Source organism: Trichomycterus rosablanca, chromosome 20 (assembly GCF_030014385.1).
Source record: "Trichomycterus rosablanca isolate fTriRos1 chromosome 20, fTriRos1.hap1, whole genome shotgun sequence".
Lineage (NCBI taxonomy): Eukaryota > Metazoa > Chordata > Actinopteri > Siluriformes > Trichomycteridae > Trichomycterus > Trichomycterus rosablanca.
The window spans coordinates 11,035,355-11,062,465 of NC_086007.1; the positions used below are offsets into that span (position 1 = coordinate 11,035,355).

The following is a 27,111-nucleotide window of genomic DNA, read 5'->3' on the forward strand; positions in this document are numbered from 1 at the left end:
GCCACATTTCAGGCTTCAAACATAACGATATGAAATTGTAATTTTTTGTGAAGAATCAACAACAAGTGGGACACAATCGTGAAGTGGAACGAAATTTATTGGATATTTTAAACTTTTTTTAGAAATAAAAAACTGAAAAGTGGGGCGTGCAATATTATTCAGCCCCCTTGCGTTAATACTTTGTAGCGCCACCTTTTGCTGCGATTACAGCTGCAAGTCGCTTGGGGTATGTCTCTATCAGTTTTGCACATCGAGAGACAGAAATTCTTGCCCATTCTTCCTTGCAAAACAGCTCGAGCTCAGTGAGGTTGGATGGAGAGCGTTTGTGAACAGCAGTTTTCAGCTCTTTCCACAGATTCTCGATGGGATTCAGGTCTGGACTTTGACTTGGCCATTCTAACACCTGGATACGTTTATTTGTGAACCATTCCATTGTAGATTTTGCTTTATGTTTTGGATCATTGTCTTGTTGGAAGATAAATCTCCGTCCCAGTCTCAGGTCTTTTGCAGACTGCAACAGGTTTTCTTCCAGAATGGTCCTGTATTTGGCTCCATCCATCTTCCCATCAATTTTAACCATCTTCCCTGTCCCTGCTGAAGAAAAGCAGGCCCAAACCATGATGCTGCCACCACCATGTTTGACAGTGGGGATGGTGTGTTCAGGGTGATGAGCTGTGTTGCTTTTACGCCAAACATAACGTTTTGCATTGTGGCCAAAAAGTTCGATTTTGGTTTCATCTGACCAGAGCACCTTCTTCCACATGTTTGGTGTGTCTCCCAGGTGACTTTTTATAGATATCTTTGAGAAATGGCTTTCTTCTTGCCACTCTTCCATAAAGGCCAGATTTGTGCAGTGTACGACTGATTGTGTCCTATGGACAAAGTCTCCCACCTCAGCTGTAGATCTCTGCAGTTCATTCAGAGTGATCATGGGCCTCTTGGCTGCATCTCTGATCAGTCTTCTCCTTGTTTGAGCTGAAAGTTTAGAGGGACGGCCGGGTCTTGGTAGATTTGCAGTGGTCTGATACTCCTTCCATTTCAATATGATCGCTTGCACAGTGCTCCTTGAGATGTTTAAAGCTTGGGAAATCTTTTTGTATCCAAATCCAGCTTTAAACTTCTCCACAACAGTATCTCGGACCTGCCTGGTGTGTTCCTTGGTCTTCATGATGCTCTCTGCGCTTTAAACAGAACTCTGAGACTGTCACAGAGCAGGTGCATTTATACGGAGACTTGATTACACACAGGTGGATTCTATTTATCACCATCAGTCATTTAGGTCAACATTGGATCATTCAGAGATCCTCACTGAACTTCTGGAGTGAGTTTGCTGCACTGAAAGTAAAGGGGCTGAATAATATTGCACGCCCCACTTTTTAGTTTTTTATTTCTAAAAAAAGTTTAAAATATCCAATAAATTTCGTTCCACTTCACGATTGTGTCCCACTTGTTGTTGATTCTTCACAAAAAATTACAATTTCATATCGTTATGTTTGAAGCCTGAAATGTGGCAAAAGGTTGAAAAGTTCAAGGGGGCTGAATACTTTTGCAAGGCACTGTATACTCTGAGTAACTAGCATTAGCCCACCGTGGAAATGTATTATCTTCTACATTAAACTTCTACACCTTTACTGTCCCACACGATCACTTAGGTCTTCTGATAGTGGTCCTTTGTCAGTGCCAAAATTCAGATCAGTTAATTCTGGTGGTTGATCATTCAGCATTATGGCACCCAAGCTTTGACATTTATTAACCATGAGTATTAGAAAGGCACTATATAAATGCAATATTATTATTATTATTATTATTATATCTGAATGTGACATGCAAGTTTGTTGTAAAATAGGCACTCCCATTTGCATCTTTAGTGTCTGGTCATAATGTTTTGGCATTTTATAGAAATCCATATTTTAAATAAATGCACAGCTTCTGAGCTACACTTAGACTCTTCTTATAACTGAGTTGATGGTAAATAGTTTTTTTGGTACCATAACTGCCCATATGCCCAGTGCGGTAAAATAAATTAGTGTTAATTATAATTCTTTTCTCTTTTTTTCTTCAGATGAGAGAGTACTGTCTGAGACTGAGAAACATGGTCGCCAGTAACGCCACTAAAACTCAGCTAAATGATGCCATGGACACCATGATCGAGGAGGTTAGTGGTCTTCCATTTTACCATCATTAGAATTAGAGTAGTATAAAATCAAGAAAAGAAAAAAGCATTTCGTTTGTCTGTCACATGAGGGCGCCATGTTATTACACGTGTTTGAATACAGCCACCATGAGCTGGATTCTTCCCAGAAATTGTACATGGAGTAAATTTTAACTTATATAATGCGATGAATCTCAAAATAATAAAGATAAAACAACACAATAAACCTGTGACACTTCAATAGCACCACCAGAGTGCACTGTTTTACTGACTATATAATTACGCATGAGTAACGTGGATAGAAATAGGATTGGCAAAATTTTACATCACGAATCATGAACACAATTTTACTGCACTCATCATGTGTTACAGTATGTAGGTTTGCTTACAAAGTACCAGCAAAACTGAAGTGGGTCAGTGACAGCATTTTTATTTCTTATTTCCCTTTAAGAAGCTTAGTAATACATGCCATTTAACACATTAGTCCACAGTAATATATTTATGGCATGGCTATTAAAATATATCTGTGGATGAAGAAGATTATTAAAATAATTTGGTTTAGGTACTTGGGTGGTGCAAGGCTCTATTATGCTAGTCCACCATCTGTACTATCAGCCAGCCAGATGTCTACACAGACATGATTAGCTATGTCTGATGGGGATGGTTTGGCGCCATAAGCAAGAGGGTATTCTTGCCTTTCACCCAGTATTTCCCTGTAGAACCGGACCCACTGCAAATAATCAGAATAAAGCTGTTGATGAAAATATAATGAAATAGAAATGTGGTTTAAAACAACAGTCTGTTTTATTTCTAATTCTAACTTTTAATTGGAGCTTTAATTATTGGTTGATAACTAAATATATTCAGATACATACATTCTCACAGTGTTTACAGCACAAAATGCCACTAAACTGAACTGGAAAAATAGATCAGTATCAGACCTGTAACCAATACTCAGTATCGGATTAAACTTCCCCAAGTCTTGACACTCTAAAAGCATTCTAATCATCAGGTTCTTTGTCCAGTTATAACATTCATTAATTAAGTTTCATGATTTACCTCTGCTTCATCCTAGTCTGGGTGATGGTGGGTTTAGCTTCATAATGCAGCAACAAACCCCACACAGGATGCCAATCCATTGCAGGGCACATTAATAAAAAAAAATTTCAAATACTATTTAACATAACTAACTAAAAAGAAAAGTCTTAATAACAATCTTTATGATGTCATAAAGAGGATCTTAAGTGACTGTTAGATTATAGTTACACTTATGCCCGCATTCTCCACCATTTGTTAGGTTGCAGTGACAATCTAATCATTGTGGTTCACTTAAGCAATAGAACACGAGAGGGAGTGCCGTAGATCATCACAGCTGTGATGTTATTTGCGATAACACAGGACCTCAAGTGTTCTATTGCTTTTATACAACAGTTAAAAAAATCTGTTAAAAAAATCAAAGAAGCCCTGAATTTCATGATAAATATGCTTTAATATTTACAATACCGTCCGCCAAAAAGTAGTTCCACAAAGAATATAAAGTTTAACACTACAAAGCAAACATCCCAAGTTGCAAAAACTCATTTCAGGGAGGTAAGAACAAGAAGAAGAAGGCAAGAACCTCCGAAGGGAAAAAAAAGAAATAAATAACCTCTCGCACACACCAAAGGATATGGGTGATAACAGAACTTCTAGGAGCTGCTAACTGTTCGCGTCACAAACACATTCATGTTCCCTACGTAGTGCACTAGATTGTGTATCAGATCATGGATTTATGTTCCCTACATAGTGCACTAGATAGTGAATTAGACAATTGATTTATGTTCCCTACACAGTGCGCTAGATTGTATATCAGATAACACATTCATGTTCACTACATAGTGCACTAGACAATATATTAGACAAATGATTTATGTTCCCTACACAGTGCACTAGATTGTATATCAGATAATGGATTTAAAACGCGATCAGGAAAAAAGTCTGTGTCGCCTGCGTGCACGTTTGTGTGCATGAAGCTTGTCGTTACTGGCAACGTGTCAGCGGAGTAATACAGTTGTGGTGTGAAAAGACCGTGCTGTTATCACAAATATCAGCACGGTTAGAACGCTTCTCAACCAATCAGATTGTAAGGTCGGAACTAACTGTTGTATAAACTGCTATACTGTTCAGGTTAACTCACAGTGACATGATGGTGCAGCAGGTAGTGTGAATGCTGCAGCACTTCAAGGTCTTGGGGACCTGGGTTTGAATCCTGCTTCTGATCTCTCTTTGTAAACTTTAAGATTTGTAGTCTTTTTGTACTCCCACACTTGATACCTCTACAAATCTTCTTACTACTACTTCCTACTGCTGCATAATTAGTTTTTAAATTAGCTTTCTGATTAATCCTGAAATTTGTAAAAGTGTCATTTGAAGGTCATTCAACACTGAACAGCAAACAATAATTTTAAGTAATTCTACAAATAATTATGTGGTTAAATTATTTATATAATTTTTTTTCTTTTTGAGGCATTGAGGACATTTTCCAGACAAGAATGTCATGCAATTGTTATCAATTTTACAACTAAACCCCTAAAACCCAGCATCTATAAACCAAATGTGTAAAAATATCTTGCCGTTATATGTGTGCGTTTAAATGGCCATTATATGTGTGTGTTTAAATGGCCATTATATGTGTGTGTTTAAATGGCTTTAATGTTGCTTTATGTGTGTGTGACATGAAAAAAATGAGTGCACACACCTCCACTACTTGTTGACAGAATGTTCCACAAACAAGATCGTTATCTCTCAGCGTCTGCCACAGTATGGCAAAGGCAATCTCACTGGCATTATTATTACACCTGCACCATCTGTGAGGAAACGAGACGCCACACAAACAGAAGCACTGTGGTTTTGAGTGACTTTTGATTTTCTTCTGTTCAATAAAGCGAGCAGTTTAACAGTAGTTTGTTGTTAAAAAAAAATCTTGTTTTGGGACATGAGTGTTTGATTATGCTCGACTGTGTTACCTGGAGAGTTTGCTCCATTACGTTTTTATTTGTTGATTGGGTGCTGTTTGTTCACCTGGTATAGGTGAGTTCTGTTTGACTGGTGTGTGAAGGAAAGAAACTGTATGCGTGACAGAGCACCGGACCTGCTGCTGAGCGATGCTGCCTGAGTTTATGGTCTTGCATAAGAGCGTGCACAGGGTTATGTCGTGATAAAAAGACTAGAGGACTTGTTTATTGAAAAGCAGCGCTAAACCAGTTTGTTGAACTAGGGCTGTGTTTAGAAATGCATTCTTGTGTATAGACTGTATATTTAGCTACATTCTCAGAAATATGGAAACATTTTTTTTATTTAGTAGATTTGTGGTTTCAGCCACACATATTGAGAACAGGTGTTTACAGCCATATGATCTTTACTTGCAAACTCGAGAGCTTAGTAACATCTCTACAGCTTTGTCATAGCATGTCATCATATGATGCCCATAACATTTTTCTGCTAGAACATATTTGGTAAACTGTATGATTTGTTATTACAAAATAGAAACTCTAACTGTACGTTCAGACAGGCAGCAATTTTTCGCCTCTTGTTGCCCGAATGGCTGATCGTTTATTACCCTGTGTTCACACAGGAAGTGTCATCAGTGCCTGTGGGGCGTTTGGGTGCCATGGTTCGAAAGATGCCAAGAAAAGTAAATAAATAAATGAAATTTAAAAAAGCAAATGCCATGGCAATACAGCCTACTTTATCTACAGAGTGTATGGGAAAAACAATTAGTCAGTCTCCCTCCCACACAGTTTTTACCACAAATCAGATGTGTTCCCACTAAAATAAAAATCCTGGTGGGAAATCACTCATCTCTAAATTGTATAAAATGTGTAGTGCATCACTGTCTGTGCAATCAACATAATAAAACTGTCGTGGTCAGTTTGCGGAAGACACCGACTATGTGTTTCTTTTTTTATCTCTAGTAGGAACTATTATATAGGAACCTATTGGTAATCACCACATTGCCTTGCTTCTAATTTGCGAATTTTGTAGCCTTTATCATCTGTCCTGTTTCAAATTGTACTTTATATTTCCAAATGTATTTGATGACGATAGCCGACCAATAGACGGCAATAGCCATATGGCCACCAAGTATATGCCATGAAGACCCACTAGCTAACTAAATCCTTAGGGCTAAATGAAAGGAAATCCCAGCTTATCTGATGCTCTTGTAACAGCAAATATTTACCACTTTCAAAATAATGCCCATGGTTTTAAATGAGGCAACAACGGCACAAGGATGCCACGGGGAGTCCACGTTCTTTTGTGATATATTTTTAAACAGTACCTGGTCTGAGTGTTTTTGGTGTACTGGAAATATTTATGTTGTACACACGCTGCTTATTATACTTGTATACTTAATTTGCATTTGGAATGAAAATTAGATTGTATGCACATGCTGTGATGATTAGCTCTGCCTGTAACATATGTTCAACTGTCTGTATTACATGTATGTCTGTAGGCGGATGCCCATTTACATGGAAAACTGTGTGTGTGCATGTGTAATTACATGTAGATCAAAGCCGTTTGTTACTGACTGTTAAGTAGAGTTTGTCAGGCCTGGTTGCTGAACCGCAGGTTGATGATGCACAGACCTGCACAGACCACTGTGTAAAGGGGCCTGAATTAAAGCTGTACCATTTCTCAGCATCATTCAACACAATCAGTCTTTACTTACCTGCTTCTCTGTACCATTACCCCTCTGCCCACAAGATGAGCTGACCAGCCCCACTCAACAGATCTCCTGACGTAAAGACTTAACATAAAATACACAAAGAGATTAAATCATCAAATTAAATTAAAATGTCATTATATGTAACTTGATTTTACTACTGCATGTGTGCTTCTCAATGGAACTAAACACCAAGATATATTTTTAAACATGCATGAATTAACAGTCAATACAATTTTAAAATAATTTTCACAACAAGGGCTGCACAATGATGGCTATTAACATTTTATAGGGAATTTTTTTTCTAAAACAAAAAATACAATTGATGTTATTAATCTCGGTTATTAGTATTAGTAAAAGCTAATCATACAAGTGTACCAACATTATTTATTTTTGTACTGACTCCACAAATTGTTTTTCCTCCAGACAGGATGTCACCGTTTACTGCTGCAATGACTCACAGATCTTTTGCTTAACATTCCTTAAACAATTCCAGATTATGATTTTTACAAGTTGATTCCATATTTTCCCCTTAACACAAAGTGAGTCCATATAGTTTCCTATTCTCAATCTAGGAAAATATGATATTAATTAAAATAAACACTGACACAGGTCTGAAAACACAAATCAGTCTGCAGTTAACAAGAAGTTCTTACAGACCTTAACAAGCTGCATGTTTTGTCTAATTGGAAGAAAACATGGCTCCAACATGAGAGTTGTCACTTGAAACAATAGAAGGGATTATTAACGCCTTCAAGAAGAAAATCTAACATGGTGTGGCAAAAGATCAGTCAGCTAGGTTTAGAATTTGCTGCTGAATAAAATGAGAAGGTTTTAATAGGAAAACAAGTAGACCAGGGAAGGCGTCAAAGCATATAGCAGGATAGAAAACTCAATGCAATATGACTTCAAAATAGAAAATGTGCAGCAAAACAATTGAAAAGAATATTAGAATGTGAACTGTAGTAAAATGGGATTTACATCAAGAAAAGCCAAACAAAAACCATCACTAACACGTAAGAGAAAGAGAGGCAACTACTGAGTGGGGACGATTGGATATCATTGATATTCAGTGATGAATCACGAATCTGCATTGACCAAAAAAGGATGCTGGTACATTAGTCTGACATCATTGTAATGAAATGTATATATTAGGGCTGTCAAAGTTAACGCGATAATAACGCATTAACGCAATCTCAATTTAACGCGATTAAAAAAAATTGTGCCGTTAACGCAAATTCTATACAGGAAAAATTTACCTATACAGGCAGTGAGTGCCATGTAGAATTACATCACGAAGACCCGCATTGTTATGTTTTGTACTTAACCACGAAATACAAATGACACTAGTTATGTGGAGAACGTGTTGTCTTTATTGCTTAATCCACAACTTGGAGCATCACACTTAAACATAACACGCCATTACCCGCTGGTCACCTGATACACATATCAGCTCAGTGACGTACAACACACAGTGGTAACGTGATACGCAGATCACGTAAATGATATATATCACACGCATGATAATAATAAGCTTTTTTCTCTCTTAATTTTCCCTGACAAGTGAAAAACCAAAATATAGCAACCTTAACATTACGAGGAAGAATTTCAAAGATATTCCTTTGCAATACTTTATCATTTCAAGAATATGATACAGACTGACCAACACTATTAAGCCAAATCAGCATTGAAAATTGACTTTACTTTTAATATTCTTTTACAATGCTGGTGCTTCTTAAAACTGAATATTTTCTTTTAAACAGAAGTGTTATTTAAATGCTATTAAATTGTTTTCCAACAAAATCCGCCCAATTTGGCGAATAACCGCCCAATCTGGCAACACTGGAACGCGTTATTATTATCGCGTTAACTTCGACAGCCCTAATAAAAACTTATTCTGATATCCAGTTAGCAGCGTAGGGTTTATATAGCAGCAGGTAGAATAAGGTGAGAATAAGGTGAGAATAAGGTGCAAAAACAATGCAATATTGTGAAAAGATGCAAGTAATATAGTCACTACTGTAGTATGAGTTGTCAGAACCCAGGGAACAAGACTGTGTTGATTGTGAATGAGTTTTTGTGTATGTTAGTGTATGTACACCGATCAGCCATAACATTAAAACCACCTCCTTTAAAAAAAAAATAATAAAAAAAAAAAAAAAAAAAAATTTGATTAATCGCGATTAACTATATGAAATTCTGAGATTAATCGCGATTAAAAATTTTAATCGTTTGACAGCCCTAGTATATGTACATGATTGCCTAAAGCAAACAGTCAATAATGTCACAGAAGCATGGTAGATGGCAGATATTACCTCAACAGTCAATGCTCCTTACATTGAAATATTGGACACTTTTCTCATTCCATTGTTTGAAAATAGGTTTGGTGGTGATGGATTCCAGGATGATAATGCACCTTGCCACATAGGTACTCATAAATGTGTAGGGTTGTTTGCTCATAAATACTTGATTTTAATCTACAGATTTATCTTGCATACTTATCAAGAGTATTTTCTATTTAACGTTTAACCCTTTGCTCTTGGACATGAGATGACTCTGAGAAAGTGAGTTTGTTTTTCTGAACCAGGCCACTATTGTCATAATTGTGTAATTATTTGCACTTCAGCTAGCCATGAAAGTAAACTGACATTAAACTGTTTCCATATATCATCTGACCATTGTAAGATATGACAATTAAATGTAGAACTCGGTGCTGCATCCTAGTGTAGATATGTTGGAAAACAAAAGCAAACGCACACATAAAAACACACATGCGTGTGAAAGTGACTCAGGTTGTTGAAGGAACACTGCATAATATCCAAATAGCCAGTCCGCTGTTTACTGCATGGAGCATTCAAACGATTGCGTAATCACCACACAAGCTGTGTAAGCACGCCACTTTCTAACTTTCCCAACCAGCCACTGTACCCAAGGGCATGAGATCGGTGATCAAGATGTTTTTGGCTCTGAGTCTTTACCACAAGCCATTTAAAGTAATCATTGCCATCGGAGCTGAACGACGGACGTGAGCTTCCCAGCTCTTCACTATGCTCACAAGCTTTCTGTGTTCTCAGTATTTGTTTCTTAATCCCACAAACATTATTTGTTCCTTCTTTATTGTTCTGCTGGTGCTTTTGATCTGAAATACAGAAGTAAACTCAGACCTGCTTCACTGTAAACCAAAAACTTGTGTGGCCTCGTCTGATCTTATCCTTCCTCACGCCACCCGCTGTTTCCATCAGCATATTTTCTGTTCTTCCTTCTGTTGTGGTTAGTCAGAAGGTGTCAGGAAGTGGTTGTGGGTTTAAGTAAACCTGACCAGTTTCTAAAGATAGTCAGTAAACACACTTGTCTGTCTGGTTGGACAAGCAATACATTCTGATGTTTCACAGCCAGAACATTAGCATACACAAAAGAATTGAGGGCCATTGTGTGCTAGCTGCACAGAAAGTTGGTTGGTGCACAAAAATGAAACTTATGGCTGTGGTAATGTCCACATTAGGGACTGGGTGGACTAGATGAAAAGGTGCATATAGCACAAAATTTGCTGGTACTTTACCATATTTATATAGTAAAGTTATAATTTCTCGGACATGTCCTCTTTTTTGGACCTAAAAAAACGCGTCCAGCCAGGATTTCTATATCACCAAAAACGTCCGGGATTCGGCTTTTGCAGTTGTGTTTTTGCACTGGTTTCACCTTTCTCTTTAGGTCCCCCCTCTCGAACCAGTGCATTCTGCAGCTTGGAAATCCAATCCATGACATACAAAATCCTAGATGTTGCGTTCAAGGGCAGTTTAAAATGTGTTAGTAATGTGTAGCCAAAGGATAGAAGATTTTATGAAGTTAAGGGCTCAGTGGTTTTGTGCTGGATGCTTATGTGAACAGTTGCAGCTGTCGATGGTTTTAAATGTTTCAACTTTCACAATTACTATTTGCGTTAAACTCTTTTTTTCACCTAAATGTTGAGAACTACTAAAAGCCCACTGAAATGTGGAAAAAATATATTATTTTATCTTAAAAGTGCCTTAAAAGTGTTGTTAGGAACCTTGGCACTTTACTTACAACTGAAATAAGGTGCAGTTCCAGCACATGAAGGGTTAACAGCCCCACTTAAGGTCACAGTGGCTGCTGAGTCCTGCTGAACCCCAATTGCACACCAAAATTTAATACTAAGGAACACACTGTACTGCCAAATGTGTCTGGACACCCAACCATACATATCCATAGCGAGTTAGTCCCTCTTCCCAGCTTTGCCAGCCACAACTCTACTGGAAAGGCATTCTGGAGTTTGTTTGCATTATTTATATTCCAATTCATTCCAATAATGTTTAACAGGGTTGAGTTCACAAGGTCCACAGGTCCATAGTCATGCTGGAGCATTAAAAAACCTTTGCCAAGCTGTTGTCACTCCAAACTTGGAGGCAGATAATTTTTTTCATATGATCTGAGTGTGGCAGAAACACCTTAACTTAGAAATTAGGAGTGGTGTTCACTATTTTTTGGCTATTAAGTGTTTACCTAAACACTGCCACATCACCCCACTGCTGCGTTCTCTTCACTGGCATCCTGTAGCTGCCTGCATTCAGTTTAAAACACTAATGCTTACCTACAAAGCAAAAAATGGACCAGCTCCAAACTATCTTAGAGTACTTTTCACACCACTCGTCACACCTCATTGTACCACGCAACCTCCAAGCCACTAGTCTCGCCCGCCTTGTTTCTCCACCCAGAACTCGGGGAAGACACACATCAAGGCTCTTTTCTATACTTGCAGCCAGGTGGTAGAACGAGCTTCCCTTGTCTGTCCGAACATCCGAGTCTCTCTGTCTTCAAATGACGATTAAAAAACCCTCCTATTTACTAAACACTTAAGCTGAGAACTAACAAAAAATTGTTCTAACAGTGTTTCAGCAGATTTGTGTTCTTGGAGTGTTGTCTACTTAAACTAGAGTAAGGTAATGTTTACTGTGGAAGTCGCTTTGGATAAGAGTGTCTGCAAAATGCTGAAAATGTAAATGACTTGATGTACTGCTTGGGTTTGGTTTGAGGATCTGGTATGTTCACTGATGGAGATTTCGAAAGCACTTTTATATCTTTTGCAAAGTGAACGATTTACTGCAGGCTTTGCTTAACTGCGACTGCCTCACCAGCTTCTTCTCTTTGGATGTCTTTTTGTCCTCTCTTCAGCAAGATGACCACTCGACCACAAACAGGTGTTTCAATATTGACTTACCGGCTCTGCCCCGATATCAGTAGACCTCTCCTATTGTTCTGAGCGGGCACCACCTTCAACAGACAGGAGAACCAAGAAACGTGGGCGCCCATGTTATGTTTGGACCAAGCCACATGTTTAGCTAACTTGTCAAGGATGAGCTAGGGTTTTAGGAGTGCAGCATGAGATTATTTATGTGTTTACAGCATCTGGGTCCGATGTTGGGTCAACACTGAGAGAAAGGGCTGGGCACTGCTGGCATTTACGCTTCACAAAGGGGGACTAGACAAAGAAAACAAACTAAAATGCTTAATGACTTTACCGGATAAGGGTTAGAGAGATGGAGGGTGGGCTCCTTGTAGAAATTATTTTTGTTTTTCTGTTAGCATTCAGCAAATTACTTCAACGACGATCAGATGGAACATGGTTAATGAGACTCAACAGGTCAAATAGAATTTTAATACCTGTATTTTTACCTCTTACCAATTTGGCCAGTCACGGAAATGAGATTTTAAAATGGTTCAATAGATAAATCTCTGAACAAAACCATACACACTGTTGTAGATATGGTGGATATACAAAGTCTACACACCCCTGTTACAAAGGCAGCCTCACAGCAAGAAGGTCCTGGGTTTGATTGCCAGGTGGAGCAGTCCAGGTCCTTTCCTCCTAGAGCTCCGGTTTCCTCCCAGAGTCCAAAGACATGCAGTCAGGTTAATTGGAGATACAAAATTGTCCATGACTGTGTTTGACATTAAACTTGAACTCATGAATCTTAAGTAATCAGTAACTGTCTGTCCTGTCATGAATGTAACTAAAGTGTGTAAAACATGATGTTAAAATCCTAATTAAATAAATAAATAGTCTTTTGGGTAGAAGCCTACCAGCATGGCACACCTTGACTTGACAATCTTTGCCCACTCTTTCTTGCAAAAGCGCTCCAAATCTGTCAGATTGTTAGGGTGTCACCTGTGCACAGCCCTCTTCAGGTCACCCCACACATTTTCAGTTGGATTTAGGTCTGGGCTTTAGCTGTTCCATTCCCAAACATTGATCTTCCTCTAAAGAAAACGATGCTTTTGTTGATGTGGAGGTATGCTTTGGGTCATTGTTTTGCTGGTAGGTGAAATTCCTTTTCAGGCCTCAAGGTTTTGCACCAAATTGACTGATATGTAAAGTTCATAATTCCCTTCACCTTGACTAAAGCCTCAGTTCCAGTCGAAGAAAAACCGACCCAAAGCAGAATGCTGCCACCACCATGCTTCACGGAGGTGGTCTTTTGGTGATAAAGAGTGTTGTTCAAACCTCAGTCTCATCAGACCATAACACATTTTCCCACATGCTTTTGGCAGACTTGATGTAGGTTTTTGCAAAATGTTGCTGGGCTTGGATGTTTTTCTTGCCACCCTATCCCACATCCCAGACATGAAAAATTTGGGAGATTGTCACATGTAGTACACAACCAGTACTTGCCTGAAATTTCCGTGCCCCTTCCTGTGGCCTACGCTGGGGGAAGGAAATGCCAGAGATAACTCTATCAGGATGGATTACAAAACTGGAAAGTTAAAATAACACTCCCAACATTTTTAAGCTCTTTAATATTTATTTATCAGATATGCAGTGTATGTGCGATTACCACACACAGTCATTTTGACACTTTTTCCAAACAGATATTTAAATTTATGAATGAAAACACTGGGTTCAGGTTTTATCACAGCTTACACCAGGGTGAATTTAAAGTAAGCAATCTTCTGCATATTTTGTAAAATAAGAAACCCACATGAAGACAAAACACTCTGATACCCACTCTACCTCACAGCAAAAAGGTCCTGGGTTCGATTCCTAGGTTAAATGGTCTAGGTTCTTTCTGTGTAAAGTTTTCATGTTGTCCCCATGTCTGTATGGGTTTCCTCCAACAGTCCAAAGACATGCAAGTGAGGTAAATTGGAGATACAAAATTGTCCATGACTGTTTGACATTAAACTTGTGAACTTATGGATCTTATGTAACTACTGTTTCTGTCATGAATGTAACCAAAGTGTGTAAAACATACGTTAAAATCCTAATAAATAAATAAAGACAAATCGAATGAAAGAAAAAGATCAAAACTATCAGAGCTTTATATTAGATTTTTACTGTGTCTTTTACTTGTCTGTAATTGTAGGTGTTTCGAGTGGTTAGTGTGTGTTTGGGTAGTCCTCCAGAGACTATCAGTTGGGAGTACAGGGACAAGGACAAGAACTTCCACCGCATAGGTCCTATTACTCCTAAGGAATTTTACACTAAGCACGTCAAACCTCTGTACAACCTCCAGGACAAGGTACAGCCCTAAACTATCTCTATTAGTCCTTATTTAATTTTTTCCCTTTACCTGCAGTAGAATTTATCTTTGGTGTCTTTGCTCTCTTTTCAGGTGTGCCTTGTGAATGATCCCAGACCCCAGAATCCCTTTGGAAAGCTGTACAATGTGGAATTCTTGGGTAACATGGTGGGCGGCCGCAGAACCCTCTACAACAATCAGCCTGTCGAACTTTTAAAAAAAGCCGCCGCCGACTCCATCAAAGAAGGAGAGGTAAGAGGGAGGTGCTCTGTCTCAGTGAGCTTCTGTAACATTAATGCTTTCTCTAGATGCTTATTGCTGTTTTTGTTTTATTTAGTATACTGTTTAGTATACTATAACTTTTTACTATTAGTTTTACACTTAAGTATAATGTCTTTGACTAAATATTTATAAATCTATACTACAGTAAAACTTTTATTTTTAAGCATAAACAAATATGGTAAAACAAGTTGATGGGGAATTTTATACTGTAGTATGTTTTAGTAGGAAAAAAAAAAGTACTGCACATTAGTACAAATAACTGGCTTTTTGCAGAACTATAGTTCAGTTTTAATTAATTTATAGTTCAATTTTAATTAATAGACCTCCTAAGGTTATGAGGGTCCTTCTGATGGACTCACGGTTCTTAAGTTCTCAAAACATTTTAATTAGAATTTGAAATCAGGACATTTACTAGACCTTGCGAACAGACTGACCTTTTTTAATTCAGTCTAAAGTTATAATGGCTGTGTTGGAAGCTGTTGTCTTGTTAAAATTTCCAGGTTTAGTTATTTGGCAGATGAGAAGAAATTCAACTCAGCGTGTCCCTGTACATCAGTCAATTCACGTTTCCTATAATACCATGTTAAAGCTCTTTAGCAGAGAAGAAGCCCCGTATCATGATGCCTCCACATACTCCACTGTATGTGGTGTTCTTGGGAATCACATGATCACTCCAAACATGACATATGTTTTTTTTTTTCCTATCCAATCACTGTTCTAGTTGAGATAATGCCTGTGTGTGTGTTAGTGATGGCCCTCTGTGACTTATATATTTATTTATTTTGAGATACAGTACATTTCATTGCTTCTACAGTACATTTCATTGCTGCAGCTGTCCATTACACCAAATTGATTTGATTAATGAGGTAAAAAAAAAAAATATTGTGGTAGTTTTGCTTGGTTAAAAAAAAGTACAAACCTGGTGAGATTTAGGAGTGCTTAAATAATGTCAAAGTCATCAGTACTGTTCTTTGCCTCGGTAAGCTCCGCCCTAGCTACAGGTGTACTCTCTTTATTTTCTTCTCTCTGACAGGCTGTGTGGTTTGGCTGTGATGTTGGGAAACATTTCCATGGCAAACTGGGCATTAACGACATGAACGTGTAAGTGCTGATTGCATTTGCGTGTTTTTAACAAGCATTTTTTTTCTTCTTTTTTCTTTTGGCTGCTTCTGTACTTGTAGGGGTTGCCACAGCAAAGCCTTCTGGTCCGCATATCTGATTTGGCACAGTTTTTACACTGGATGTGCATCTTGACTCAACCCTCCTGCACTGAAAGCACACTGATAAGTGCAATGGCTAGGGAACACAGACATAGTCAATCATGTCTGCATAAATGCCTGACTGGCTGATAGCACTGCTCAGATTCAAACCACAGATCAGGCACATCAAAGCACCATTGAGACTTTTTTTTTTTTTTACCCTTATCCTTATTAACAAAATTTGTAATGTATGGGTAATCACAATAACATTTGGGCTGATGTTTTATACAGTGACAGTATAAATATGGTTATAAATGTTTAATTAAATATAGTAATTACAAATATTATACAGTTCAAGACTGCATGTAGTATTACATTAAAATCTGCATGTTTACAAAAATAAATACCTCTAATGCTGTTTAATATTCAAAAGCAATTAATAATGATCATTTACATTAATGTAGGATTTCCTCTGAGACCTCTTCACTAATGTTGTATTTTTGTGTCTATGTGTAGGTTTAACCATGAGCTGGTGTTCGGTGTCTCTGTAAAGAATATGAGTAAAGCTGAGCGGCTGATCTTCGGTGATTCCCTGATGACACATGCCATGATTCTTACTGCTGTAACTGACAAGGTACTAAATGCACACAGAAGAACACATGCACATAAAACCCACCTCAATCCCACTGACCACCTTGGAGATTAAATGCAAGGTTGATTGTGTGCCACACTTTCTCATCATGGAATGAACTAGAATATCAATCGAGCCCTTCTTGACCAACCTCAGTGCCCAGCCATACAAATGTTCTTTTGACTGAATAGGCCCAAATGCTTATACAGTGGGGGAAATAAGTATTTGATCCCCTGCTGATTTTGTAAGTTTACCCCCTTACAAAGACTTGAACAGTCTATAATTTTTATGGAAGGTTTATTTTAACAGAGAACTTATTTTCACAGTCAATCACCCTCACTCTGGAGCTCCATGCAAGATCTCACCTGGTGGGGTAAGAATGATTCTGAGAAAGGTGAGGTCAGTCCAGAATTACACGGGAGGAGCTTGTCAATGATCTCAAGGGAGCTGGGAGCAGAGAAATGCTGGATATGACCCCAAGAACACCATCCCCACCGGGCATTTCTCTGCCTCCAAACACGGCGAGTGGAGTTGATCACATTCTCCCAAGCTTTCTCTGAATCATTCAGGTGTTCATTGGCAAACTTTAGACGGGCCTGTACATGAGCCTTCTTGAGCAAAGGGACTTTGCGGGCACTGCAGGATCTCAATCCATTACGGCGAAGTGTGTTACTAATGGTTTTCTTGGTGACTGTGCTCCCAGCTCCCTTGAGATCATTGACAAGCTCCTCCCGTGTAATTCTGGACTGACCTCACCTTTCTCAGAATCATTCTTACCCCACCAGGTGAGATCTTGCATGGAGCTCCAGAGTGAGGGTGATTGACTGTGATCTTGTATTTCTTCCATTTTTGAATTATCGCACCAACAGTGGTCTCTTTCTCACCAAGCTTCTTGCTGATGGTCTTGTAGCTCATTCCAGCCTTGTGCAGGTCTACAATCTTGTCCCTGATGTCCTTTGATAGCTCTTTGGTCTTGCCCATGGTGGTCGAGAGATTTGAACGGAAGAAACTGATTCTGTGACAGGAGTCTTTTATACAGGGACAGGACTAATTTGTGTGCCTCATGGGCACATAACCGGTCTGTGGGGGTCAGAATTCTTGCTGGTTGGTAGGGGATCAAATACTTATTTCCCTTAATTAAATACAAATTAATTTATAACTTTTATTTAATGGTTTTTTTTCTGAATTTTTTGTTGATATTCTGTCTCTCTCTGTTAAAATAAACCTTCCATAAAAATTATAGACTGTTCAAGTCTTTGTAAGGGGGTAAAAAGCCTACATACTTCCCAGGGTCTGATACTGCCCAGCTCTAATTGTGAAAGTGGCTGTTGTTACAGCTGAAAACATTACATGGAGGTCACAATATTTTAATACTATTTGTTTTTTAAATAGGATGTTCAACAAGCTCATGGTCAGGTGTTCAAATAGCTTCAGCCATATAGTGTAGATATTTATACAAACAAATATTAAAACTAATGCAATTCCAGATCAATAAATCTGTTTATATGCATAATATGTTTCTGCACAGTTTTAATTAATTTACTGGTCTGAATGTATGCACTACAGATGATTAGTCGTCTTTTATATCTCGTTAGTATCCACATCAGTGTTTTTCTTTTTCCTTCGAATACACTAATTGAAAGCAGATTAGAAGTTGAAACCATTTATGATTACAGTGATAAAGGGATAATGAGCACCACTTGGCTACAACTCATGGCATATTTTTCTTAATAGCCTGTTGAGCTCCTTGTCTCTTCTGGTCTGTCTTCTTTCCCCTCTTCCTCTTTTCTTATCTCTTCTACATGCCCTTTTGTGTTTACATTTCTTTTGTAATCTTCAGCATTTCTTTAAATTACGATTTGATTTCCCATGGTAAATGACCACAGCTGTGCCTAGTTTTCATTCTTTCCCATAACCGCTTTCTATGGCTGTCACTTCATCATTACAATTACTAAGAATGAGAATTTTATACTGGAAATCCCTAGGGTAGAGTAGTTGTGAACCACAGGGGCCGTCTGCTGTAAAGCCAGCATGATTTCTGTGAGTACTCACTGCTGAAATATACGGTCCTGATTTTATTACTGATATATTGGTGGTAAAGTACAGCTAACCGAGACTAAGCTCCTTTGGGGATCTTTAACTGTCTTAGTGTTATATGACATGCTGCAATTTCAATATTCAAAACACTTGGCTGGAAGTATTTACAGTTAAGCTGCACTTAGGACTGTTTTCACTACTACAGAACTTACCGCACCATGGCTTAAAGTGATCCAATCCTGGGGCTGGTTTGTTATTAACAAAATGTTTGCCATTTTTCCAAGATTACAGCAAAGCTAGTAGAGGTTAAGAGTTGCGCAATTCAAAGTTCTGCAGAAATTGCCTGTATGCCAGTGGCGGCCCCTGACAGATCTCTCAGGGGGTGCAATTGTTGCGATTAGGGCCAAGGTGACCTGTTGAATGGGTAAATTAACAGCTAGCTAACTAGTCAATCGTCAGCCGCTCAGGTGGCGCAGCGGTAAAGTACGCTAGTGCACTAGAGTTGGGGTTTCGAATACATCGTATCGAATCTCAGCTCTGCCTTTCCGACTGGGCTGGGCGACAGCATGAACAACGATTGGCTGTTGTTTAGGATTAGAGGGTAAGAAAGTCGGATCATAGGTCCTCATAACTGGTGCAACTGCGGCCCCTGCTGGCTGACTGATGGCACCTGCACAGGGCTGAGGAATAATGCTGATGGGGTGTGGCCCTCTATACACAGTGCCTGTCAAGTGTATAAACTCGAAAAATACAGTCTGTACTGACTGTACGTGCCGGAGGGGGCGTATGTCAGTTGAGAGGCGTCCTCAGTCAGCAGTGAAGGGTCGAATCAGTATAGAGGACGCAATCAGGGTAATTGGACACGACTAGATTAGGGGGGGGGGAAATTTGAAAAAAAAAAAAAAGAAACTAGTCAATCATCAGTTCGCATTGTGCAAGTTAATCAGCTAGCTAACTTGACATTGTCACCGTGCATTAAACAATTACTTTTTTTTCTGGTCACCTCTCCATTACCTCAAGCAACCACTAGAATACTACTAGAAATATAAAAATTTCTCTTTTAGCTAAATACTGTACAGTATTTGTGGACTGCTATATCCAGACGTTCATTGTAAATTTCTTCTTGAATAAAATTGTTTTGGCTCTACAATGACTGAACGATGAGCTCTGGTCATCTATAGAAATTGTTATCTATTAGTTTACTAGCTGCAAATCTAGCTATTATCTAACTAGCTATTATCCCTACACCAGGTTGTGTATGATGCAAGCACGTAAGCGCTAGTTCTCCTGGAACCCATACAGATTGCAGTGAAAAAAAAGCTTTTATATGAGAGTCTGAGTCAGACTGAAATCGCCCAAAAGGGGCGGTACTATACGGAAGTGGTCCCCAATCACTGGTCCGTGAGTCATTTATTACCAGGCCGCACAGAATAAATAAATAATTAGAGTTCACTACAAGAGCAACTCTTCGGGTGTTATTGTGTCCAGTCACCACTAGGTGGGAGCAGCGTCTTGATGCAGCGAAAAAAGCTCAGTATTCACACTGATTTTTCATTCTATAGTTATTCTATTTATAATCCTCCCGCCCCCGCCGGTCCATGAAATTATATCTAATATGAAACCGGTCTGTGGTGCAAAAAAGGTTGGGGATCGCTGCTGTACGGAACACATCTTGACGCTGATTGGACTATGACATTCAAAGGCAAGTCCAGAAGAGTCACAGCTAGTTTAACACTGGTAGAATGTGACAGCCCCTGCTGTATGCTATTGTTCTCAACAAAATCAGAAACACTTGGTCTTAAAACTTTAGTGTTTTTCTAAACTTCAACCTAGTCACTTTTGTGAGAGAATGGAGTTGCCACAATATTTCACCATGTATATGGCAATATGGTCTGTTAAATTGAAATATGTTTTGGTTACAGGAAGTAAAGGAGGGATGCTATGAGAAGTGGAGAGTGGAGAACTCATGGGGTGATGATCGTGGGAATAAAGGTGAGCATTGTCAGATTTAAGATTTTATCAGCCAAGCACACTAGTTTCTGCACTGTACAGCCTAAAGACGTTTGTCTTTCCAGATGGGATGATTAAATTTGCAAAAAGGGTTTTAGCCCTTTAACCCCCCTTCAATCCCCCTTTTGAGTTCATAATTGACTGTTGGCTGAGGAAATCTGTCTCACATGAGATATTCCTTCAGGTCTGGAGTCCTGACTCCTAACACACATTTTTTTCTTTACATTCCTCTTACATAACTTTAAACAGAGTGAGCCTTTTTGTCCCCCTTTCTATGTTTTTTATGTAAATGTTATAGTATAAAAGTTCTTTGTAAAGGCTTGTCATTTTAAAGGTTCATAGATGACAAACTGCACTTTTAAATTTGATGCAGCCTCACAATTTATTTTATTACACTTTTAACCCGAACCCTAGTTCCATCTACACTGCAAAAGCGCATGCTTAAGCCCTGCTTAAGGCCTTGAAATATACAAAAGCAATCCAAAAACACAATCATAACATGTACAGACTCAGAATCATGCCTTAAAGCACTAGAAACATGCACCCCAGACCACCCTAACATCAATAATATACAAAAGACAGTGAACAAACTAACTGACCAGCAATACGATATGTTATAATGTTATGCTGATACCAGGACACAGTAGGAAAGCAGGAAATGAAAAAGCGAACCAACTAGGCAGAGAAAAATATTAGATAAAACATAACAAACATCAAATTCTCCAATACCTGCACCAGGGACACAAGAAGATTTAAAAATGAAAATGGAAAATGGACTCAATTTAAATACGGAAAACAATAAGCATGCCCTGCCATAAATGACACAGATATGTGTTAAACATGGTGTTAAAACCGAGACAAATAAATAAATATTATGACAATTTTGGTGGTAGTAGAATCTGTTCTAAATTTAAAACACAAATAAGTACCCGACTGATTATGGCACTAATATTCTGACACACTAAGTTATACGCAATTTTGCCACAGTATTAAACTTAAAACTATACTTTGGCTGCTCACTTGGCGCAGCGATAAAATACGCTAGCACACCAGAGCTGGGATTTCGAATACATTGTATCGAATGTCAGCTCTGCCATCCGTCTGGGCTGGGCGGCTATATGAACAACGATTGGCTGTTGTTCATACAGGGTTAGGGGGCCGGAGAGGGACCTCATAACTGATGCAATTACGACCTCTGCTGGCTGGTTGATGGCGTCTGCCCAGAGTAGTGGAATAATGCTGATCAGGGTGTGGCTCTCCGTGCACAGGGCTGATTCGCATATGAACTCGGCTGATGCAGGTGAAAAGATGCAGTCGGCTACTGCTCACTTAGCGGAGGGGGCGTGTGTTACTTAGCTCTCCTCAATCGGGGCGGGGGTCAGCACCGGTAGAGAGGTAGCATAATGCAATTGGGTAAAAATTGGACGTGCTAAAAATCGGGGAGGGAGAAAATGCAAAAAAAAAAAAAAAAAACTAGTAAAGCAGCCCACACAGTTCTGGCGATCTCAGCATTCTCTAATAATTTATATATCTGATTGACATTGGCTTAAAGTTGCAGTCAAAGAAATCACACAGTCCCCAATTTTTTGTGACAGTTTAGTAATTCTCAAAACGTTTCTGTTGACAAAAAAATCTAGCACTGAGGGCACATGGCACAACTTTTTACAAGTCATATTTTAATTATAATAGTACTTAAATTTGTTGTCTGTATCAAGATTTAGCTTGTTGGCGCTTGGTTGTCACAACAGTCTAATGCGCCAGTACATCACAGCTAAGATCCGAATTAAAATCTCAGCTGGGCTATCGACTGGCTGTGCCTGCAAGAAGGGGGCAGGGCTTAACGGGTTCTTCATTGCTGCTGTAACAGCGGCGTCTGCTGGCTGATCTAACGCCTGCATTAGAGATGGTAGAATCATGGGATGCAGTGCATGACTCTTCGTATCTCTGTATGCTATACGGCTCTCTGAGTGAGCAGCACATTCGTGATTGTGCACCACAAGAGGCTTGTGACAGCCTCTTTCCAGCTAGGGAACTGGATATGACTGCATGGGGAGAAAAAAGGGGGGTAAATGCAAAAATTTAATCCAAAAGAGAGAGAAATTGTATGTGTTGTAAGAACACTACTTTTTGTTATACAAGATTATTCAATTGTTTGATTATTTGATCACCAAGTCCATCATCAATAGCCCACAAAAATATCATACTGCCGAAATCCCCTCCTGTACTCGCCAACAGTGACCCAAACCTGATTGTTTAGCAGGATTTCAGTCTGAAAACGAATTTCTTTTCTGACCCAAATGAATAAGAATGTGAGTAAGTGAACACGCTTTCACACTCATTCATTTAATAAGCACTGCATTCCAGTCCAGCTTATAAAGCTATTTCAGCCCAGTCATGCTCTGCAGCTATTTTGTCCAAAGTTAATGGTCGTGTGTTTAAAAGTTCAAGGTTCACTAAAGCTTTCGGAATATTTGTAGAACATTGTAATATTTTATGAGCTGCCAGTTCAGGAAACCTCTCCCACTTATTTCATAAACGGCCCTAATCAGCTGTTATTTCAAATAAATCATGGCTGTGTATGTGTACATAGTTTTGTGATATTTTTGTGCTTTAAAAGAGGAGGAGAGGGTAAAGCTCATTGGCCTTGGGAGTAAGAAAATGTTGGCTTGAGGTTTGATGGCTCACAGCTCTCAAATGTATCCTTACATTTGTTTTTTTTTAGAGATTAGAGTGTAATATGAGATTCTAAAGAGGAAAACGCTCTGGTCTGCTGTGATTAATGATTATAGCCTTGTGGGCTTTTTTTGGTTGAAAACAAAGAGGGGAAATATTTTTGGTACAGATTTGACTGAATATTTAGGGTCTGTCTGAAAACCTAGTGAGCTGCTTTGCTGCCCACTGCCTACCTGGGCAGCTGCCTAAGTAGAAAGGATTCTAACTTACATCAAACTTTAGAAGGCAGATTATTTAGACACACTATTTAGACAGCGATTACACCATCAGCTGTCTCCGCCTACTGCCACAGTTCAAGCTTTTTAAACCAACAGAGTGGCGGCACAGTGGCTCAGTGGGAGGCACGGTGGCTCACTGTCGCCTCACAGCAAGAAGTTCCCGGGTTCGATCCCCAGGTTGGGCGGTCCGGGTCCTTTGCATGTTCTCCCTGTGTCTGCGTGGGTTTCCTCCGGGAGCTCCGGGTTTCCTCCCACAGTCCAAAGACTTGCAAGTGAGGTGAATTGGAGATACAAAATTGTCCATGACTGTGTTTGACATTAAACTTGTGAACTGATGAATCTTGTGTAACGAGAATTTCTGTAATTTCTGTCATCAATGTAACCAAAGTGTGTAAAACATGACCTTAAAATCCTAATAAATAAATAAACTAACTGAGTTAGCCTCAGGCTATTCAAACCAATGGCCTGAGCCAACACAACACACTAGCGTCCCAGCTAATATTTCCCTCTGTGTATAAAAAACCTGTTAAATTTTCACTTAGAAACGCAAAATTGCATATACACTTTTATACACATTTATAAAAATAAAAACAATTATATGAATTACTTGCATTTAAAAATAACTCAGAACTGTCAGAACAGTTGTTCCACACTGAATGATGGAATTGCCTTCACAGGTGAGGAAACACACGGAGCTCCATTGCTATTTAGTCAGAATATAAGTCAAAATAAGGCAACTTAGACAGCCTTCTTCTAGGGAGTGCATATGATTATGTTAAATACTGTTTATGTAAAGAGCTTTCTAGGTGGAATAATACTTTCTTTATTATTTGAAATATAATACGTAAATATTTGTTAATGAGCAAGAATGCAATACAGTTCCATGTTTTTTTTTTCTATAAAGTGGTTTATTGGAGGGTTAGCTGGCTTTAATTCCCTTTTTTTAATGGTAACGCTGTATGGATGCTACTTATCACATTTAGTATTAAAAATAAAAACATGTAACTGGTGTGTGAGAGAAATGTTAATTTACACTAGAAGTATTAGTACAAAATCAATTACTACTTACTGCTTAGGGCATTTTTGCCAGTAGTCATATTCCAATAATTCTGTTACAATAGAATGTAGGACGTGTACGTGGTGTATGAGATAAGAAGTGTGTCAGTTGCATTGTATGACCTCCAAAGCCCAGTTTCTATCTTATTTAAACCAGCTCCTATGTTAACTGAGGAATCCCCCACTGTCCTACAAGGTTACCAACCACAGTATAAAAAGATGTCTAGTTTATCAGTTGTTATTGCATTCACAAGCCTCTGTGGGAGACTCTGTTGGTGTGATCCTTCTCTGTAGACAAGATTTCAACTTTTCTACTCACAATCCAGTCTTTGAGGTATTTTATTAGGGTGTTTTCCACCACAATGGTTCCATTTCTCTGTTAAATTTCCTTTGTATTACAAGCACTGAATTAGGATGATGAATCAATTAAACAAATAAATACAAATAACTGATTATGCAAAACAAGACTTACAAGTCCTTTATTTAACAGCAGATTATGGATCAAAGATTTTATCTTGCAGTCTGATTCTTAGGGCGGTGGTTGAGTAAATAGGCTTCATAAAGAGACCTTTCATCAATTAATGTGCAGCTCAGTGAAAAAAACGATTAGTATTACAGAGTAAAATAAAAAGCCACAGACATCTTTCAGTGCCGAGCCATGTCCCACTTCCTGCTTTTAGTCACACTTCAGCACTTTCATTATAACAATAATCTGAAGCTAGAATCATACAATGCGTGAGTCTGCGTGATGTCTGAACGCTTATCTGGGAAGGGTTAGGAGAGATGTGGGAATAGAAGTGTGATTTTTAGGGAGAGGCTCCTTCCTTCTTTGGAAAACAATAGGTTATTTGCTGATGGAGAAAAAAAGGAATCACCCAGCACTTCACAACATTCATAACAAACAATTTCCTATAATATAAAGACTGGTTTATGCTTTCTTCTAAACATGTAAAAGAATCAGTTAAAGGATACGGTAAAAATGTTGGGTGATTAGCAGGTTTGGGCTAGTGTTACGTTACATAAAAAAAAACAACTGCAGATAAAGTGAAATTATTAATAGAGAAATTCCCATGGATGGTTTCACCCCAGACCAAACTGCTAATAATAGCAAAAAAGTCTTTAAACTTCAAAGTCCAGATTTTAAAGGCCCCCAAAAAAGCTTTTCAAATCAGCCTGTGAACTCAATTAAATGACGTGGTGAACAATACGACAGTTATTCAAAATATTTTTAACCAAAATTAAGATCCTGCATTTTGTACCCAAAGTCAATATCCTAAGGTGAACAATCAGACAGTTATCCAAAGCAAGGTCTTATGCTATATACACTATATGACCAAAAATATCTGGACACCTGATCATGAACATGTTGGACATCTTATTTTTAAAGAAATTGTATTAAAATAGAGTTACCTCTATGTGATCTCTACCAAAAGCAACAGCTGCTCTCAGGAAGAGTAGATCTCTCACAAGACTTTAAAGTATATCTGTGAGAATTTGACAGTGCAGGGTCAGCGGATGCTGAGGCGCATAGTGCGCAGACTTTTTGCAGACCAACTTTTTGCAGAGTCAATCGCTACAGACCTCCAATCTTCATGTGGCCTTCAGATTAGCTCAGGAACAGTGCGTAGAGAGCTTCATGGAACGGGTTTCCATGGCCGAGCAGCTGCATCCAAGCCTTACATCACCAAGCTCAATGCAAAGCGTCGGATGCAGTGGTGTAAAGCACGCTGCCACTGGACGTGGAGACGTGTTCTCTGGAGTGACGAATCACGCTTCTCCGTCTGGCAATCCAATGTACGAGTCTGGGTTTGGTGGTTGCCAGGAGAACGCTACTTGTCTGACTGCATTGTGCCAAGTGTAAAGTTTGGTGGAGGGGGGATTATGGTGTGGGGGTGTTTTTCAGGAGTTGGGCTCGGCCCCTTAGTTCCAGTGAAAGGAACTCTTAATGCTTCAGCATACCAGGAGATTGTGGACAATTTCATGCTCCCAACTTTATAGGAACAGTTTGGGGATGGCCCCTTCCTGTTTCTTAATGACCGCGCACCAGTGCACAAAGCAAGGTCAATAAAGACGTGGATGAGCGAGTTTGGTGTGGAAGAACTTGACTGGCCTGCACAGATTCCTGACCTCACTCAACCTGATAGAACAGCTTTGGGATGAATTAGAGTGGAGACTGCGAGCCAGGCCTTCTCGTTCCAACATCAGTGTCTGACCTCACAAATGCGCTTCTGGAAAAATGGTCAAAAATTCCCCTAAACACGCTCCTAAACCTTGTGGAAAGCCTTCCTAGAAGAGTCGAAGCTGTTATAGCTGCAAAGGGTGGGCCGACATCATATTAAACCCTGTGGATTAAGAATGGGACATCACTCAAGTTCATATGTCCTGGGTGCCACCTTCTAGTAACTTTGATTGGTTGATGGCACGCTGAGATGTAGAACATATAAACTGTTTTGTTAATGCTTCACGTCACCTCAAAAAATGATTGGTTTAAACATTTTTACTGAATCAAATCAAACACATAGGAACACTTCCTAGTCAGAAAATGTTTTATTTTAA

General features: G+C 38.9%; 1 protein-coding gene across 2 annotated transcripts in view; it reads left to right on the forward strand.

Annotated features, from left to right (window-relative positions):
- Positions 1 to 27,111, forward strand: part of blmh (bleomycin hydrolase) — an 82,837-nt gene that overhangs the window by 55,285 nt on the left and 441 nt on the right. For both annotated transcript variants that reach the window (XM_063016355.1, XM_063016354.1), the window contains 6 exons: positions 2,063 to 2,155; positions 14,234 to 14,389; positions 14,483 to 14,641; positions 15,705 to 15,772; positions 16,387 to 16,504; positions 20,461 to 20,530. In XM_063016355.1, coding sequence (XP_062872425.1) covers positions 2,063 to 2,155; positions 14,234 to 14,389; positions 14,483 to 14,641; positions 15,705 to 15,772; positions 16,387 to 16,504; positions 20,461 to 20,530 — 664 coding nt within the window. The remainder of the gene's footprint in view (positions 1 to 2,062; positions 2,156 to 14,233; positions 14,390 to 14,482; positions 14,642 to 15,704; positions 15,773 to 16,386; positions 16,505 to 20,460; positions 20,531 to 27,111) is intronic.